The sequence below is a fragment of the Bos indicus genome, chromosome 1, assembly GCF_029378745.1.
Source record: "Bos indicus isolate NIAB-ARS_2022 breed Sahiwal x Tharparkar chromosome 1, NIAB-ARS_B.indTharparkar_mat_pri_1.0, whole genome shotgun sequence".
Classification (NCBI taxonomy): Eukaryota; Metazoa; Chordata; class Mammalia; order Artiodactyla; family Bovidae; genus Bos; species Bos indicus.
Genome location: NC_091760.1, coordinates 22,011,364 through 22,026,948, shown reverse-complemented (window position 1 = coordinate 22,026,948; position 15,585 = coordinate 22,011,364). Strand labels below are relative to the sequence as shown.

At 37.2% G+C, this 15,585-nt stretch overlaps 1 protein-coding gene across 7 annotated transcripts in view; it reads left to right on the top strand.

The window, feature by feature from the left end:
- USP25 (ubiquitin specific peptidase 25) overlaps nucleotides 1-15,585 on the top strand; it is a 160,381-nt gene that overhangs the window by 22,204 nt on the left and 122,592 nt on the right. For 4 of the 7 annotated variants that reach the window (XM_070786349.1, XM_019962511.2, XM_019962685.2 and 1 more), the window contains exons 2-3: nucleotides 3,984-4,061; nucleotides 9,966-10,110. In XM_070786349.1, the coding sequence (XP_070642450.1) occupies nucleotides 3,984-4,061; nucleotides 9,966-10,110 (223 nt within the window). Of the gene's footprint in view, nucleotides 1-3,983; nucleotides 4,062-9,965; nucleotides 10,111-14,629; nucleotides 14,714-15,585 lie in introns of all 7 variants that reach the window. The other 3 variants (XM_070786346.1, XM_019962424.2, XM_019962595.2) reach the window with 1 other exon arrangement.

Sequence of the window (15,585 nt, the reverse complement as noted above, 5' to 3'; positions counted from 1 at the left end):
CTGTTAGGTCCACTTTGGATCCAAAATCATTAGTCAAAGAAGAGAGAACCACATGGCAGTATATTTTTAGTTAAGGATCAGGGCGTTTCAAGGACCAGAAGTTTGGTAAATAAGAAGGTGCAAACTTTGAAAGAAGACCAGGGTCTTAATCACAACAGAAATAAAAGCAGCAAAATCATAAGATTGTAGGAAATGAAGGTGCAAATTTTCAAAGATAGGAAAAAAGCACAGCTGGAAGATGCCAGTAGCAAATAGGAAAACTTGACGGATGAGGTGGTTTCTCTTCCATAAACTTAGAATTTTCTCCTTGCTTACCTCTAGTAATCTTGTTCCCATTTCTTGGTTAGTTAAGAAAATTCATTTACCTTTTCTTTTTCCCAGTCAGCCTTCTTTCTCATCCTAATCCTTTTCATTATTTCACTTTCAGTCAAAATTCATGAGATCAAGAGCCATGCTAGACACGCACCTGAATATTTCTTAGGATAGTTAGCTGACATTATTGTGAAAAATGAACAAAACACACCAAATGATAACAAAGCTTTCGATGTTGCTTTTCTGTATAAAATACTCTTATATGAATATTCTTATTGTACTCACTTGCAGTCACCTGTCACTGTAACAGATCACACCAAAAGTTAGTGACATCCCAAATATTATGTTCAGATTGTTTGGTTGGGGTGGCTCTTCTCATGTGGCTCATTCTTCTGGGGCAAGTGGGCTATCCAGGTTATGTTCTTAATGAATTGCACAAGTTGAAGAGGGTAAGCCCAACCATGCAAGCACATTTCATTTCTGCTAATATGCCATTGATGAAAACTTGTCTCATGGCCAAGCCAGTCATCAGTGCAGCAAGGAAATAACGTTTCTGAAGCGTCAGTATTTTGGGCATCTGATACAAAGAGCCAACTCATTGGAAAAGACCCTGATGCTGGGAAAGATTGAAAGCAAAAGGAGAAGGGAGTGGCAGAGGATGAGATGGTTAGGTATCATTACCGACTCAATGGACATGAATTTCAGCAAACTCCAGAAGATAGTGGAGGACAGAGGAGCCTGGTGTGCTGCAGTCCATGGGGTCACAAAGAGTTGGACATGACTTAGCGACTGAACAACAACAATTAGTGGGAGGAAGTGAGAAGTGGCAAAGTGTGTTGATGCAGAGATGGGAGAAGAATTGGGAGTTTAATGCAGGCTTTGTAAGCTTTCTGGGTTTTACATTCTTTTTACATCTTACCTTGTACTCATTGGGCTTCCCTGGTAGCTTGGATGGTAAAGCGCCTGCCTACAATGCGGGAGACCCGGGTTTAGTTCCTGGGTCAGAAAGATCCCCTGGAGGAGGAAATGGTAACCCACTCCAGTATTCATGCCTGGAAAATCCCATGGATCGAGGAGCCTGGTGGGCTACAGTCCATGGGGTCACAAAGAGTCGGACACAACTGAGCGACTTCTCTTCACTTCTTCACTTTTGTACTCATTAACATAGACACACTATTTTTGTAATCTTAGCTTAATATGATTTAAGCTTAGCTTAATATGATTTGTAAAGATTAACTTCTATATAGATTATATATTTGCTGTTTAAAAATACACAGTTGTTTGTTTAAATTAAACCATGCTTCTAGGCTCATCTATATCAAACTCATTTGAGATGTTTACTAAAAATGAAGATCCCTTAGCAGATCCAGATGCTTCTGGAATCACTATCTCTGGATGTGGGGCCTGGAAGTCTTCTTTATTGATAGATTTATCAGGGCATTGTCTTGCACATTACAACTTAAAACTTTGTTAGTGGAAGGACATTTGCATTGTTTCCATTCAAATTGCATTATAAATAATAGCCAGCATCATTTGTACAAATGATTAATTTATTTGGGGTATTCAGAAATCTTTCCCTGATACACAATTGAATAATTTGCCGTTGAGGAAAATTATATTCTGTGTAAAGAATAGGGTTTGGAGTGCTGGTGTGGGTGGTTATAAACAAGCTTGTAAGATCTTTCAAGTATTTTATGTTCACTAAAATGTGGAGTTAGATAAAGAGAATTTCTGTATAATTTGTATACATCTTTAATTTGTAATGTTGGGGATTGTGTAAGTTAGTTTTGGTTCCATTGCTTGCTATTGGTAATTTTTAAAATGAAAGTAGAAAAATTGACATGTCTAAAGAGAATTTTACTTTTCTCATATTTCAGCACACTAAATTCGGCAGTTCAGTTCTTCTAATCAACTGTTGTGTTTATATGACCTTTGTTCATATACCTTATTATATATTTTATTTTTTGTCTCAGTTACCTCAGCTTTTAGTAAGATTTTTATGGAAATTAACATTTGTTGATGTCATAGTGGATACTGCCAGTGGCTGTTTAGTGTACATTCTTCGTTCTTTTCTTTTTCCTTAGCAACAGATTTGAAGTGAAGCTTTTTGCCTAACTGAAAAATACATTTCTCAACCTTCTTTGCAACCATGAAGGGCCACATGACATGACTTTGTTCTGCTCAGTGAATGAGGCACATGGGGCTTGTTGAAGAAGGTGGAATCATTTAGCAGACACTCTTTGTCCTTTCTCCTGTATCTTATCTAGAACTTGGACTGGATGCTAGAGGAGGAAGTATAGAGTGACATTTAATAAATGTCACGTAAGAATGTTTAGTGAGAAGACAAGATTTCAGCAGATCCTTTTATTCTAGAGGGGACTTGCTTTCCATGTCATATTACCCATTGAGCTTTCTCTGTTTCATGGTTCTGTCTTCAGTTTTGGGGAACTTGTATTAAGAAATGTAGAGATGGAGGGAGGACTGTATTTTTAATTAGGGAAGTTTAGGGAAGGGTTTTGGTAATAGAATCCTATCCTACCTGTTTTTCTCTTTAGTAGAGTGTGGTACATCAGTAGAGTATAAACACATCTAAAGCAAATGGGCCCAAGTGACTCAGACAGTAAAGAATCTGCCTGCAAAAAAATCTGGGAGATGCAGGCTCGATACCTGGGTTGGTAAGTTCCCCTGGGAAAGGGAATGACAGCCCACTCCAGTATTCTTGCCTGGAGAATTCTATGGACAGAGGAGCCTGGAGGGCTACAGTTCATGGGGTCTCAAAGAGTCTGACACGACTGAGGGACTAACACACATAGCAAATGGGAGCAAGTAATCAATTTTATTTTGGATCTTTTATGACAGATTGGAGAATGAGGTGTTCTTTTTCCCTCCCTTGAATAGAGTGTGGTGGTTTAGTCATCTCCCAGTGTAATATATCCACCTACTGCTTGTTTGCCAAAGGCATGTTTTTTCCGTACATCCTAAATGCCTAGATGCTGGCTGACTTTAGGGGCAGGGAGAGATTCATACTGCTACTGCTAAGTCGCTTCAGTTGTGTCCGACTCTGTGCGACCCCATAGATGGCAGCCCACCAGGCTCCTGTCCCTGGGATTCTCCAGGCAAGAACACGAGTGGGTTGCCATTTCCTTATCCAATGCATAAAAGTGAAACGTGAAAGTGAAGTTGCTCAGTCGTGCCTGACTCTTAGCGACCCTGTGGAACACAGTCTACCAGGCTCTTCCGTCCATGGGATTCTCCAGGCAAGAGTACTGGATTGGGGTGCCATTGCCTTCTCCGAGAGTTTCATAGGGCTGCCTCAGTTTCATTCTGGGGTCTCATCCCCTAGTTAAAGTACACCAGTGGATACCTTTTTGCCTTTGTTCTTCTTAGGTTTAGCTGTCACAGAGTTCACTCCTTCTCTTATTAGATGGCATACATCAGACAGGGAAGAATCAATCAGCTTTTAGAAACGTGAAAATGGAATAAGGACTCACACAGCGTGGTTTATTCTTCCTAAAATAATGAAATTTATTCAGTCTTTCTCAAGTTCTATATTTTTTTGTTTTTTACTGTATTTTGTGTTTTCTGTCCTTTTTCCCAAAGGTCATTTATTTTCTGGTCTTTGTACATTTCCAGATTTGAGTATAACGCTTTCGGTTTTTCCTTTCTTCCAGCACCAGCAGACGTTTCTGAATCAACTACGAGAAATTACGGGGATTAATGATGCCCAGATTCTACAGCAAGCCTTGAAGGTATGGCCTCTGTTTCACGAGATACAGTTTCTGTTACACCCTCATCTCCACCACCTACCATATTGGAAAGTTGAGTTTTTTAGTTATACAACGGATAGTACCATAGATACAGGGAAGAACTTTTATAAAGTAAAGGCCTTACTTAACATAGCATTGGACTATAAAGAAAGCTGAGTGCCAAAGAATCGATGCTTTTGAACTGTGGTGTTGGAGAAGACTCTTGAGAGTCCCTTGGACTGCAGGGAGATCCAACCAGTCCATCCTAAAGAAATCAGTCCTGAATAATCATTGGAAGGACTGATGCTGAAGCTGAAACTCCAGTACTTTGGCCACCTGATGCAAAGAACTGACTCATTTGCAAAAACCTTGATGCTGGGAAAGATTGAAGGCGGAAGGAGAAGGGGACAACAGAGGGTGAGGTGGTTGGTTGGCATCATTGACTCAATGGACATGAGTTTGAGTAAACTCTAGGAGTTTGTGATGGACAGGGAGGCCTGGCGTGCTGCAGTCCTTGGGGTCGCAAAGAGTCGGACATGACTGAGCAACTGAACTGAACTAACATAACATACTGCAATTTTGAACACATTAGCTTTTAGCACCCTGATGTTCCATGATGCCTTGGAGTGAAAGAAGACCTCCCTCCACATGAAACAGTTTTCATGCAAAATGGAGTGATATGACTCCCAAGTACTAATGGCCAATTTTACTCAAGAGACACTGTAGTGTTTAATTGGGGATGGAGGGGTAGAATGGCATAGAAGAGGAAGAGGAATTGGGGGAAAATTAATACAGTATCAGAAGCTTCCCTTTTAATCTTCCAGGAAGGAGAAATATAAATCAGCTAACCTTCAGTTAATTGAGTGCTTAAGATCATTCAACATCAAACTGTTTGATTATGCACAAAAAAGGGCATGATTTTTGTTGTATCTTGTGAAATATACTCATTGCCACACAGAGGCACCCAGATGAGTCAGATCACATGGATATGCAGATTGAAAGAGAGGGAATGAAGGAAAAATGTTCAGAACTGGAACTCCACTTGAAGTGTATTTATAGATCACTGCTCAAGTCTGACATCAACAGTAGAGCCGTTGGCTACTGTAGGCACACACACAGCTTCAGTCCTTTGCATGTTGCTCTGAAAGACAACTTTACATTATTTTTGATTTGGAGCCAGAAGTTCTTCCTTGTTTTCTAGAAATAATTTATCTTTTGAATGATTGTAATCACAGTCATCATCATTGTAGTGGTAAGAACTAGCACTTATTAAGCACTTACAGTAAGTACTAGGTGCTATTCTAAGTACTTTGTGTGGCTAACTCCTCCTCCGAGTAACTTTGAAGTAGGTGTTATTTTTATCCACCTTTTAAAGGGTAAGGAGAAACAGAGAGGTTAAAATGACTTGCTGAAGATCACATAGTTAACATGTGGAGGAGCTTGGAATAGAAACCAAGCAGCCTGCTCCCAGTACCACACATAATTTCTGCTTTTACTGGAAGCTTTGCTTCAGCTTTTTCCTGCATCAGGAAAATAATCAACCAGTACTGTTAGGAGCATTTTAAAGCGTGGTTTATGAAGCTGCTCTTAAGTAGCTGGAAAGGAAGCAAAAATGTCGTACCTCAATTTTTATGATTATGACATTTAGATGATTGCCAGTCCATCCTTTTTTCTGCTAAATATGACAATCATTCCACGTCTATTTTCAGAAATGGCCTTTCCCATTCTGTATCACTTGAGTCTGGGGTTAGACCTATTACCTTGTTCAGGGCAAATTTGGGGAATTCACTTAAATTTTTTTTTAAAACTTAGGAAACATGTAGAATATGTTTAATTAAATAAACATAAAAAATTAAAGTAGTGTCCACATTTCCTTTGAGCTGTGTGACCACTTTTTTTTTTTTTTAAACTTGTTTCAGTTACCAGTATCTGGGGAAGAAAACAGTGTACTTAAATCTTAATTGTTGCTCAGCATAAATTTGTAAAATGTTTAATAATGGGTTGACTATCTCAGCATTATACTGACGCAGAGTCTACTTTTGGGAGCCACAATGTCGTTGATTGATTTTTAGCACTTTTATATTGAGAATTTCTTTGTATGTTCAAAGTAAGTGACCTTCAAGTTGTATAGATCCCTGCTGCATTCAGTTTATCATTATTATCATATGAGGGAGTATATGGAAAGCATTTGGTACATTTCTTGGCACTTAGTCTTCAATAAATGTTAGCCATTGTTATTAAAATTGTTTTATGTCTGGTTTGTCACAAACTGTAGACTATGTTGGGAGAAGGCAATGGCACCCCACTCCAGTACTGTTGCCTGGAAACTCCTGTGGACAGAGGAGCCTGGTGGGCTGCAGTCCATGGGGTCGCTAAGAGTCAGACAGGACTGAGGAACTTCACTTTCACTTTTTACTTGCATGCATTGGAGAAGGAAATGGCAACCCACTCCAGTGTTCTTGCCTGGAGAATCCTATGGACGGAGAAGCCTGGTAGGCTGCAGTCCATGGGGTTACACAGAGTCAGACACGACTGAAGCGACTTAGCAGCAGCATCAGCAGTAGCAGCAGTAGACTATGTTAAACTCTTGTTTTGGATGAGTCATTTAAGAGTCTAATGACAGTTTTGATAGGTAACAAAGTTTAAAATGTGCACTCCTACCGTTTTCTCTCCTCAAAGGCTGTTAGAAGTGGAGTTGGGCTGAATTGTTCCAGTTGCTCAGACATCAGATTGTGGGATCATCCTGGTCTTTCTCTTTTTATCCCTCCCCACATTTGATATGATAGCAAATAATATTGGGCTCTGCTTCTGCCGATTCTCTCATAGTCTGTTCCCCACATATACCCACAGTAATCCTTTTAAAATGTTTCTGTCCAAAACCTTCTACTGGCTTCCAGTTAAACTTTGTAAACTAAGTTTCTGAAGGCTTCCACAGTATTATGTGTTCTGGCCTTTGATACAAAGATAGCTTCATTATTAATACCTGGATTTCATAATGTGGTTTCAGTTAGCAGTCATAGAGCTAATGTTGTTTTTATTGATAACTGTAGAGAGAATATAGAGATAACTGGGCAAGTTTCTCTCATGAATTTGCTGTCAAAATTTTTAGAATATTATTTATGTGTTTAATTTGGGTAGAATTTTCATCTCCACAGTATTCTGGAGTTCTCTGTGTCTCTCTATCAAACTTTCAGGCCACTGATGCTGTTTTCTTATGAGTCGGATATTTGCTTGTTAATTTGCCTCTAAGTAGGCATTCAGCACGAACCTCATTCCATAGTTCATCAGGCACTCTTATCTATCAGCTCTAGGCCCTTAAATCTATTTCTCACTTCCACTGTATAATCATAAGGGATTTGATTTAGACCTGTATGGTCTAGTGGTTTTCCCTACTTTCTTCAATTTCAGTCTGAATTTGGCAATAAGGAGTTCATGATCTGAGCCATGCAAAAAAAGCAAAATGGCTGTCTGGGGAGGCCTTACAAATAGCTGTGAAAAGAAGAGAAGTGAAAAGCAAAGGAGAAAAGGAAAGATATGAGCATCTGAATGCAGAGTTCCAAAGAATAGCAAGAAGAGATAAGATATCTGTGGCGGGTTCATTTTGATATTTGGCAAAACTAATACAATTATGTAAAGTTTAAAAATAAAATAAAATTTAAAAAAAATTTTTTTTAAAAATTAAAAAAAAAAAAAGAAAGCCTTCCTCAGCGATCAATGCAAAGAAATAGAGGAAAACAACAGAATGGGAAAGACTAGAGATCTCTTCAAGAAAATTAGAGATACCAAGGGGACATTTCATGCAAAGATGGGCTCGATAAAGGACAGAAATGGTAGAGACCTAACAGAAGCAGAAGATATTAAGAAGAGGTGGCAAGAGTACACAGAAGAACTGTACAAAAAGATCTTCATGACCCAGATAACCAATATGGTGTGATCACTCATCTAGAGCCAGACATCCTGGAATGTGAAGTCAAGTGGGCCTTAGAAAGCATTACTACAAACAAAGCGAGTGGAGGTGATGGAATTCCAGTTGAGCTATTTCAGATCCTGAAAGATGATGCTGTGAAAGTGCTGCACTCAATATTGCAGCAAATTTGGAAAACTCAGCAGTGGCCACAGGACTGGAAAATGGCAGTTTTCATTCCAATCCCAAAGAAAGGTAATGCCAAAGAATGCTCAAACTACCACACAATTGCACTCATCTCACACACTAGTAAAGTAATGCTCAAGATTATCCAAGCTAGGCTTCAGCAATATGTGAACTGTGAACTTCCAGATGTTCAAGCTGGGTTTAGAAAAGGCAGAGGAACCAGAGATCAAATTGCCAACATCTGCTGGATCATCGAAAAAGCAAGAGAGTTCCAGAAAAACATTTATTTCTGCTTTATTGACTGTGCCAAAGCCTTTGACTGTGTGGATCACAAGAAACTGTGGAAAATTCTGAAAGAGATGGGAATACCAGACCACCTGACCTGCCTCTTGAGAAACCTATATGCAGGTCAGGAAGCAACAGTTAGAAGTGGACATGGAACAACAGACTGGTTCCAAATAGGAAAAGGAGTACATCAAGGCTGTATATTGTCACCCTGCTTATTTAACTTACATGCAGAGTACATCATGAGAAACGCTGGACTGGAAGAAACACAAGCTGGAATCAAGATTGCCGGGAGAAATATCAATAACTTCAGATATGCAGATGACACCACCCTTATGGTAGAAAGTGAAGAGGAACTAAAAAAAGCCTCTTGATGAAAGTGAAAGAGGAGAGTGAAAAAGTTGGCTTAAAGCTCAACATTCAGAAAACGAAGATCATGGCATCCGGTCCCATCACTTCATGGCAAATAGATGGGGAAACAGTGGAAACAGTGTCAGACTTTATTTTTTTTGGATCCAAAATCACTGCAGATGGTGACTGCAGCCATGAAATTAAAAGACGCTTACTTCTTGGAAGAAAAGTTATGACCAACCTAGATAGCATATGCAAAAGCAGAGACATTACTTTGCCAACAAAGGTCTGTCTGTTCAAGGCTATGGTTTTTCCTGTGGTCATGTATGGATGTGAGAGTTGGACTATAAAGAAAGCTGAGTGCCGAAGAATTGATGCTTTTGAACTGTGGTATTGGAGAAGACTCTTAAGAGTCCCTTGGACTGCAAGGAGATCCAACCAATCCATTCTGAAGGAGATCAGCCCTGGGATTTCTTTGGAGGGAATGATGCTGAAACTGAAACTCCAGTACTTTGGCCACCTCATGCAAAGAGTTGACTCATTGGAAAAGACTCTGATGCTGGGAGGGACTGGGGGCAGGAGGAGAAGGGGACGACAGAGGATGAGATGGCTGGATGGCATCACTGACTCGCTGGACGTGAGTTTGAGTGAACTCCGGGAGTTGGTGATGGACAGGGAGGCCTGGCGTGCTGCGATTCAGGGGGTCGCGAAGAGTTGCACATGACTGAGCAACTGAACTGAACTGAACTGAGGCATTCAGCATAAATATTAAAGACAGTATCTGTTGTTATTCTTGTTTGCTGAAGTACTATTTTAAATATTTGTTTTTCACTGTTTCAGATAGTAAGTTCCAGAAAACATTTTTTAGTTTGTTCATTTGCTCCGAAGTATAAGTTTATGATTGGACTTTTGTTAAGCAAATAAAAAAAATAATGGAAAACAAATTATTTATAGAATTGATGTTTGCATTATATTAGTTTTAATTAATAGATAAAGGAATTATGGTTGATATAGTATACTATGTTTACAGTGAATTTATATTGTGAAATTAAGAATGACGTATAATTTTAAGTCTGAAAATGATTTTTACTGTTAGAGTTGTTATGGAGAAAATTACATAAATCATATGCAAATGTATACTTACTCCAAAATATTTGATGTTCTGTTCTTGATACTTGAAGGATAGTAATGGAAACTTGGAGCTAGCAGTGGCTTTCCTTACTGCAAAGAATGCCAAGACCCCTCAGCAGGAGGAGACAACTTACTACCAAACAGCGCTTCCTGGCAATGACAGATACATCAGTGTGGGCAGCCAAGCGGACACAAGTAAGGTTACTTCTCTTTCTTAATATTTTAATCAGAATGTAATTAAAACTTTTGTTTGGGGCTGTATTTTGTTTAAGCAGAGGTGAAGGACAAAAAAACGTATGACTTTAGCTTTGGCTCTTCTTGTAGTTGAAAGGTGCATATGTTTTTATTAGCTACTGTATTTTTTTCCAGTTTGGAGGTAAAAGATTATATTTAAGTTATATATTCTTTCATAAAACATTTCGTATAGTATTGTTTTAAAATATGGAACATCCAAAGGTGTTATTTATTAAAAATTTCTAGAATTTTAAATAGGGCACAGTTATTTGTTTTATAGATGTTAAATGTTGGTAGAGACCTTAGTATTATTTTTGAAGATAAAGTATTTTTTTAATTACTGGTATGATTTATTGTTTAACAGAATTTTCCTTCCCTCAACTCCAACCCCTCTCCAAAATAAAGATCTTGGAAGACAGTTTATACAGCAGAACAAAATAAATAAACATGCATATACAGAAAATTTTACACAGGACTCTAACTTTTCTTCGTAATATGAATAATTAATGCTTATATAGCCGAGTTTTTTTATTTCCATCTCATTATGATATAGTAACTGCATGATATAAAATGTAGGTATTTCTGTGCATTCAGGATTTGAAAAGTGTGGTTACTAACTTGTCCTTAAAGAGAATTTTTTGGTTTTGTTTATAAATGTTCTTAAAGTTAGAAAACAGCCAGAAAGTTCCCATTCATATAGATGTTTATAGCTACTGATTGGCATTAAATGCTGTTTAATGTTGTTGATAAAATATTTTAATCTCAGAATTTCAAGGTAATCTTAGTATTTTTGCTCCACAAATGGTCTTGTGTCTCCAAAGCTGAGATACTCCTATCTCACACAGATAATAGGTGATGGCAGAAGCTTTGTATAAGACAGACTCAATTGCTATGTCCAAGTTCAAGACAAACTGTGTTTTGGCTCCTACCTACATCTCTAACTTCATTTTCCATTGTTTTCCTCTTCTCACTTTACACTGTAGTAATGGAAAATAGCTTGGAAGTTCTCATCCACACAATGCTATTTAATTTCTCCTGTCATTACACATGTTACTTCTGTCTGGAATCCCCTCTGGCCTTCACCACCAGTCTGATTTCTTCTGGGGCTCTAAGACATTGCTCAGGAACTGCTGGCTTGAGAGTATTTTGTCTAGCTTCTATGTTAAACTGAGTGCTTCTAACACCCAGAGTGTACTTCTGTCTTATTGAGTACTGTGTTATTTTGAAATTATTTGCTGTGCCTTTCTTGCATACCAAACTGTAAACTTAACAGGGCAATAGAGTGTCTGTAGTCCCACCATTATACTAGGATGTCATGGTTTCTCAAAAAAGTGCTTGTTGAATTATTTTTGATAATATGTATAAAAAAGCCATTTTGAAACCAATGAAAGTTCTCTTGAACAAGATTGAGAAACTTGTTACAAGAAGTTAGAAAAAAGATAGTGGTATAAGTAGAGAAGGAATTAATATGTGAGAATAACACTTCATATCTTTTAAGGTTCTGAGACTTGGGAGGAAAATGAAATTAAGTAGAAAAAGGAAAAAGGATTTTGACTGAAGACAGCTGGTTAAGGTGAAAGAAACAGGAAATTGAGTAGACATGGTTCCGAGTTCTAGTGGAAAGGACGGAACGATTGTAGAGTGATAGCTGTCAACTCTTAATACAGATGGTAGACTTTGTGACATGAGACAACATATGCAGAGAAGAATTAGGATTATAAGAGTGTCATCAGAAAGATACCCTATTTGTTGTGTGAAAATTAGAAAATGTTCTTTAAGCCACATGTTAACACCTGTTTTAGAATTTTGACAAGGAGTAGTGAAAATGTTATGGACAAAATGAAAGATTTGAATAGGTGTTCTTAGGGAGAAAGCAACCTGATTTTAGCAAGTGTGTTAATTGAAAAAACAGAATTTGTATGTGTGAGTATATGTGTAGCTCTTGAAAAGTATGCACTAAGTACTTTTATATTCCCCTTGAAAGAAATTACAGAGAGGTGGAGTTTCTGGTTTCATCTCATTGATTATCTTACTGAACAAATTGCTTGTTTTAATTTCTTTATTGATAACTGAGCTATCCTTCTAACCAGAATGCTAACTCATATTTAATAATTGAATAATTTGTATAGTATATTCATAAAGTTGGTTTGAGATTATTGAGAAAAAAATTGTAAAAATATAGTGAGGTGATTGTACTATAATAGTATCAGTATCAAAGTGGGAAAATATAGCTTATGAGGTAAAAATAATTTTTTTCCATTTTACAACTTACATCTTTAAAAAATTTTTAAGGACGACTGTCTTTAGGAAATAGTCTTGATTCAGCATTTAAATTTAGTCATGTCATAATAGTATTACATGGTTTAAAACTTAGAAAGTAAGTAAATGTCATGCATTCAGCAGATTCTTTAAATTACTATGCTATAATTGCTGAGGAAAAATGAAATCTCTTGTTTATTTTTAATTCTTGGAAGGAGTGGTTAAATATGGGAAGGACAGAAAATAAATGTAAGTGAATATATATATTTAAATGCAGACCTCTTCTTAAATAAAAGTGTAAGTGCTAAAGGAGTGTGGAATGTTGGAGTGATCAGAGTGTGAGGAAATTTTCAAGGGATTGTTCTAGATGAAAAACTCTTTTTGAGCATTTTCTCAATTGTATGTGAAATGCCTTGTTACTTGAAAATTGACCATCAGTTCAGTTCAGTTCAGTCGTTCAGTCATGTCTGACTCTTTGCGACCCCACGAATCGCAGCATGCCAGGACTCCCTGTCCATCACCAACTCCCGGAGTTCACTCAAACTCACGTCCATCGAGTCGGTGATGCCATCTAGCCATCTCATCCTCTGTTGTCCCCTTCTCCTCCTGCCCCCTATCCCTCCCAGCATCAGTGTCTTTTCCACTGAGTCAACTCTTCGCATGAGGTGGCCAAAGTACTGGAGTTTTCAGCTTTAGCATCATTCCTCCCAAAGAACAGCAGAAAGTGAAGAGGAACTAAAAAGCCTCTTGATGAAAGTGAAAGAGGAGAGTGCAAAAGTTGGCTTAAAGCTCAACATTCAGAAAATTAAGATCATGGCATCTGGTCCCATCACTTCATGGGAAATAGATGGGGAAACAGTGGAAACAGTGTCAGACTTTATTTTTTGGGGCTCCAAAATCACTGCAGATGGTGATTGCAGCCATGAAATTAAAAGACGCTTACTCCTTGAAAGGAAAGTTATGACCAACCTAGATAGCATATTCAAAAGCAGAGACATTACTTTGCCAACAAAGGTCTGTCTAGTGAAGGCTATGGTTTTTCCAGTAGTCATCTATGGATGTGAGAGTTGGACTGTGAAGAAAGCTGAGTGCCGAAGAATTGATGCTTTTGAACTGTGGTGTTGGAGAAGACTTGAGAGTCCCTTGGACTGCAAGGAGATCCAACCAGTCCATTCTAAAGAAGATTGGTCCTGGGTGTGCTTTGGAAGGAATGATGCTTGAACTTAATTCTTTCAAATAATGGCAAGGGTTTTTGTTTTTTCAGTTTCTTCTCTCTCTCTCTCTTCTGTTTTTAAGTGTAAAATCTGTTATAAACAGGGCTAAGGCGTAAACAAACCTTGGTAACTTTTTGTCATCTATTGGTTTTAGTGCTGATAAAACATTTATGTTTTGAAATAAAAGTCTGTAATGCTAAATACATAATGGTTCCTTGTTATAAACTAGAGTAAAACTTGTAACTAAAGGTCTTTTTTAGAAGAACTAAACACGTGTTTTTTTGATGACTAGAAAAATTTAGTTTTCAAATTAATATTCCATAGAAGTCACATTTGGGGTTGTAGGGAAATTTTCATATACCCAAGTATATCAGAAAAGAAAGAAAATTATGTCATTTGAGAGGAGAACATATTTGTGAACGCAATGTTTGTGAACTTTAATATTGAAGAAGTAATTACGTTTTCAGTAGTTGGTAGTGCAATTATTGGCCTCGGTGTATTTTTACTTTTCATTTTTGAGAGAAAAAGGAAACATTTCAAGGAAAGCTTGTACTCTGCATAATAAGGAATTAAGAATTATTATTTTGGTAACATTCCAAGCTGTAAATAAATACTGCTGGTTTCCGGGGGGAAAAAAAAACAAAAAACTTTTTTGTAGTACTGTTAGCATATAGTTGAGGCACATTTTTAAATTACTTTTATCCCCTGTTTAGACTGTATATTGTGAATTGTCAAATGAGTGCCTCCTGCCTCCAGCTTAAATGAGAAGTGAAATGATTGTGTTAGGAATTTTGCAATTAAAAATGCAAAGAGGACTAGGAAACAGTGCAAGATACTGAGATATCATAGGTATATTTAATAATCAGAGAAGAGAATGTGTGAAGTTTTTGTGTCATGACAAACTCTGTCATAGACATGACCATATAACACTTTTGCCCAATTTGAAATCAAATAGTAATATTCTTTCTTTCTTGATCATTAAATTCTTTTGAACTTTTTTAAAACAGGAAAAAAACAGTATATGCCCACCAGAACAAGATGTGCTACAATTGAGCAATCAAAGTATGGATCAAAAGATAAGAGGGATTTGGGTAGGTAATTTTAACATAGAAAATAATGCCACATATTGACTTAAGTTTTAGAGAAATTAGTATGACACGCTGGAGTGAGTGTTAAGTGGTAGACCTTTCACAAATTTAGAAGCATTGTATTTTTTTAAAAAATGCTGTATTTCTTTTTACAGAAGAACTTGAATTGTTTGGTAAGGATTGCACAGAAAGTGAGAAACATGTTGAAGTTCTGTCCCAGAACTCTAGTCTTAGTTATATTGCTTGACTAGTCTAAAATTGATTTTTTATTTTTATTTTTTAGATTTAAAGCAAAAATTATAAACAGATTCCAGTCTAGTCTTCTTAACCCTGCTGAGGGTGAATCATTTATGTTGAGAAGTTTTAGGATTTACCAATTGAACACTGATAATTTTTCCCATTCACCAAATTTGTTAAGCAACTGCAGAAAGAAAAAAGTGAAATAGAAGTTAAATCTCTGTAGAGATTTCTAATGCATAATGCATGATTCACCAAAAGTCAGTTAAGCCGAAAAATGAGATCTACAGTGGTATGCAAATAACTTGTAGCTGATTAGGTGCAGTTAGGCATACATTCTGTGTTAGACATACACTGTAGAATTGCTTGCATAACTTTTATTTTCTGTAATTTTAGGACAAAATTATAGCTATGGCATTTGCACTTTTTGTTGACTAATACAGAATGATAATTTTTGCTTTTTCCAAGTCAGAAAACATGATGAAATAGATGACAAACTCAGGGTATGCCTCCTTTATTATCCCTTTTCTTAACAGTGCTGCCGTTATAAATTTAGCAGCAACTATTAAAAACAGAGCAAGACTGTTTAGAACTGAGTTGTTAATACAGTTGCCAGTAGTTACATGTGGCAACTTAAA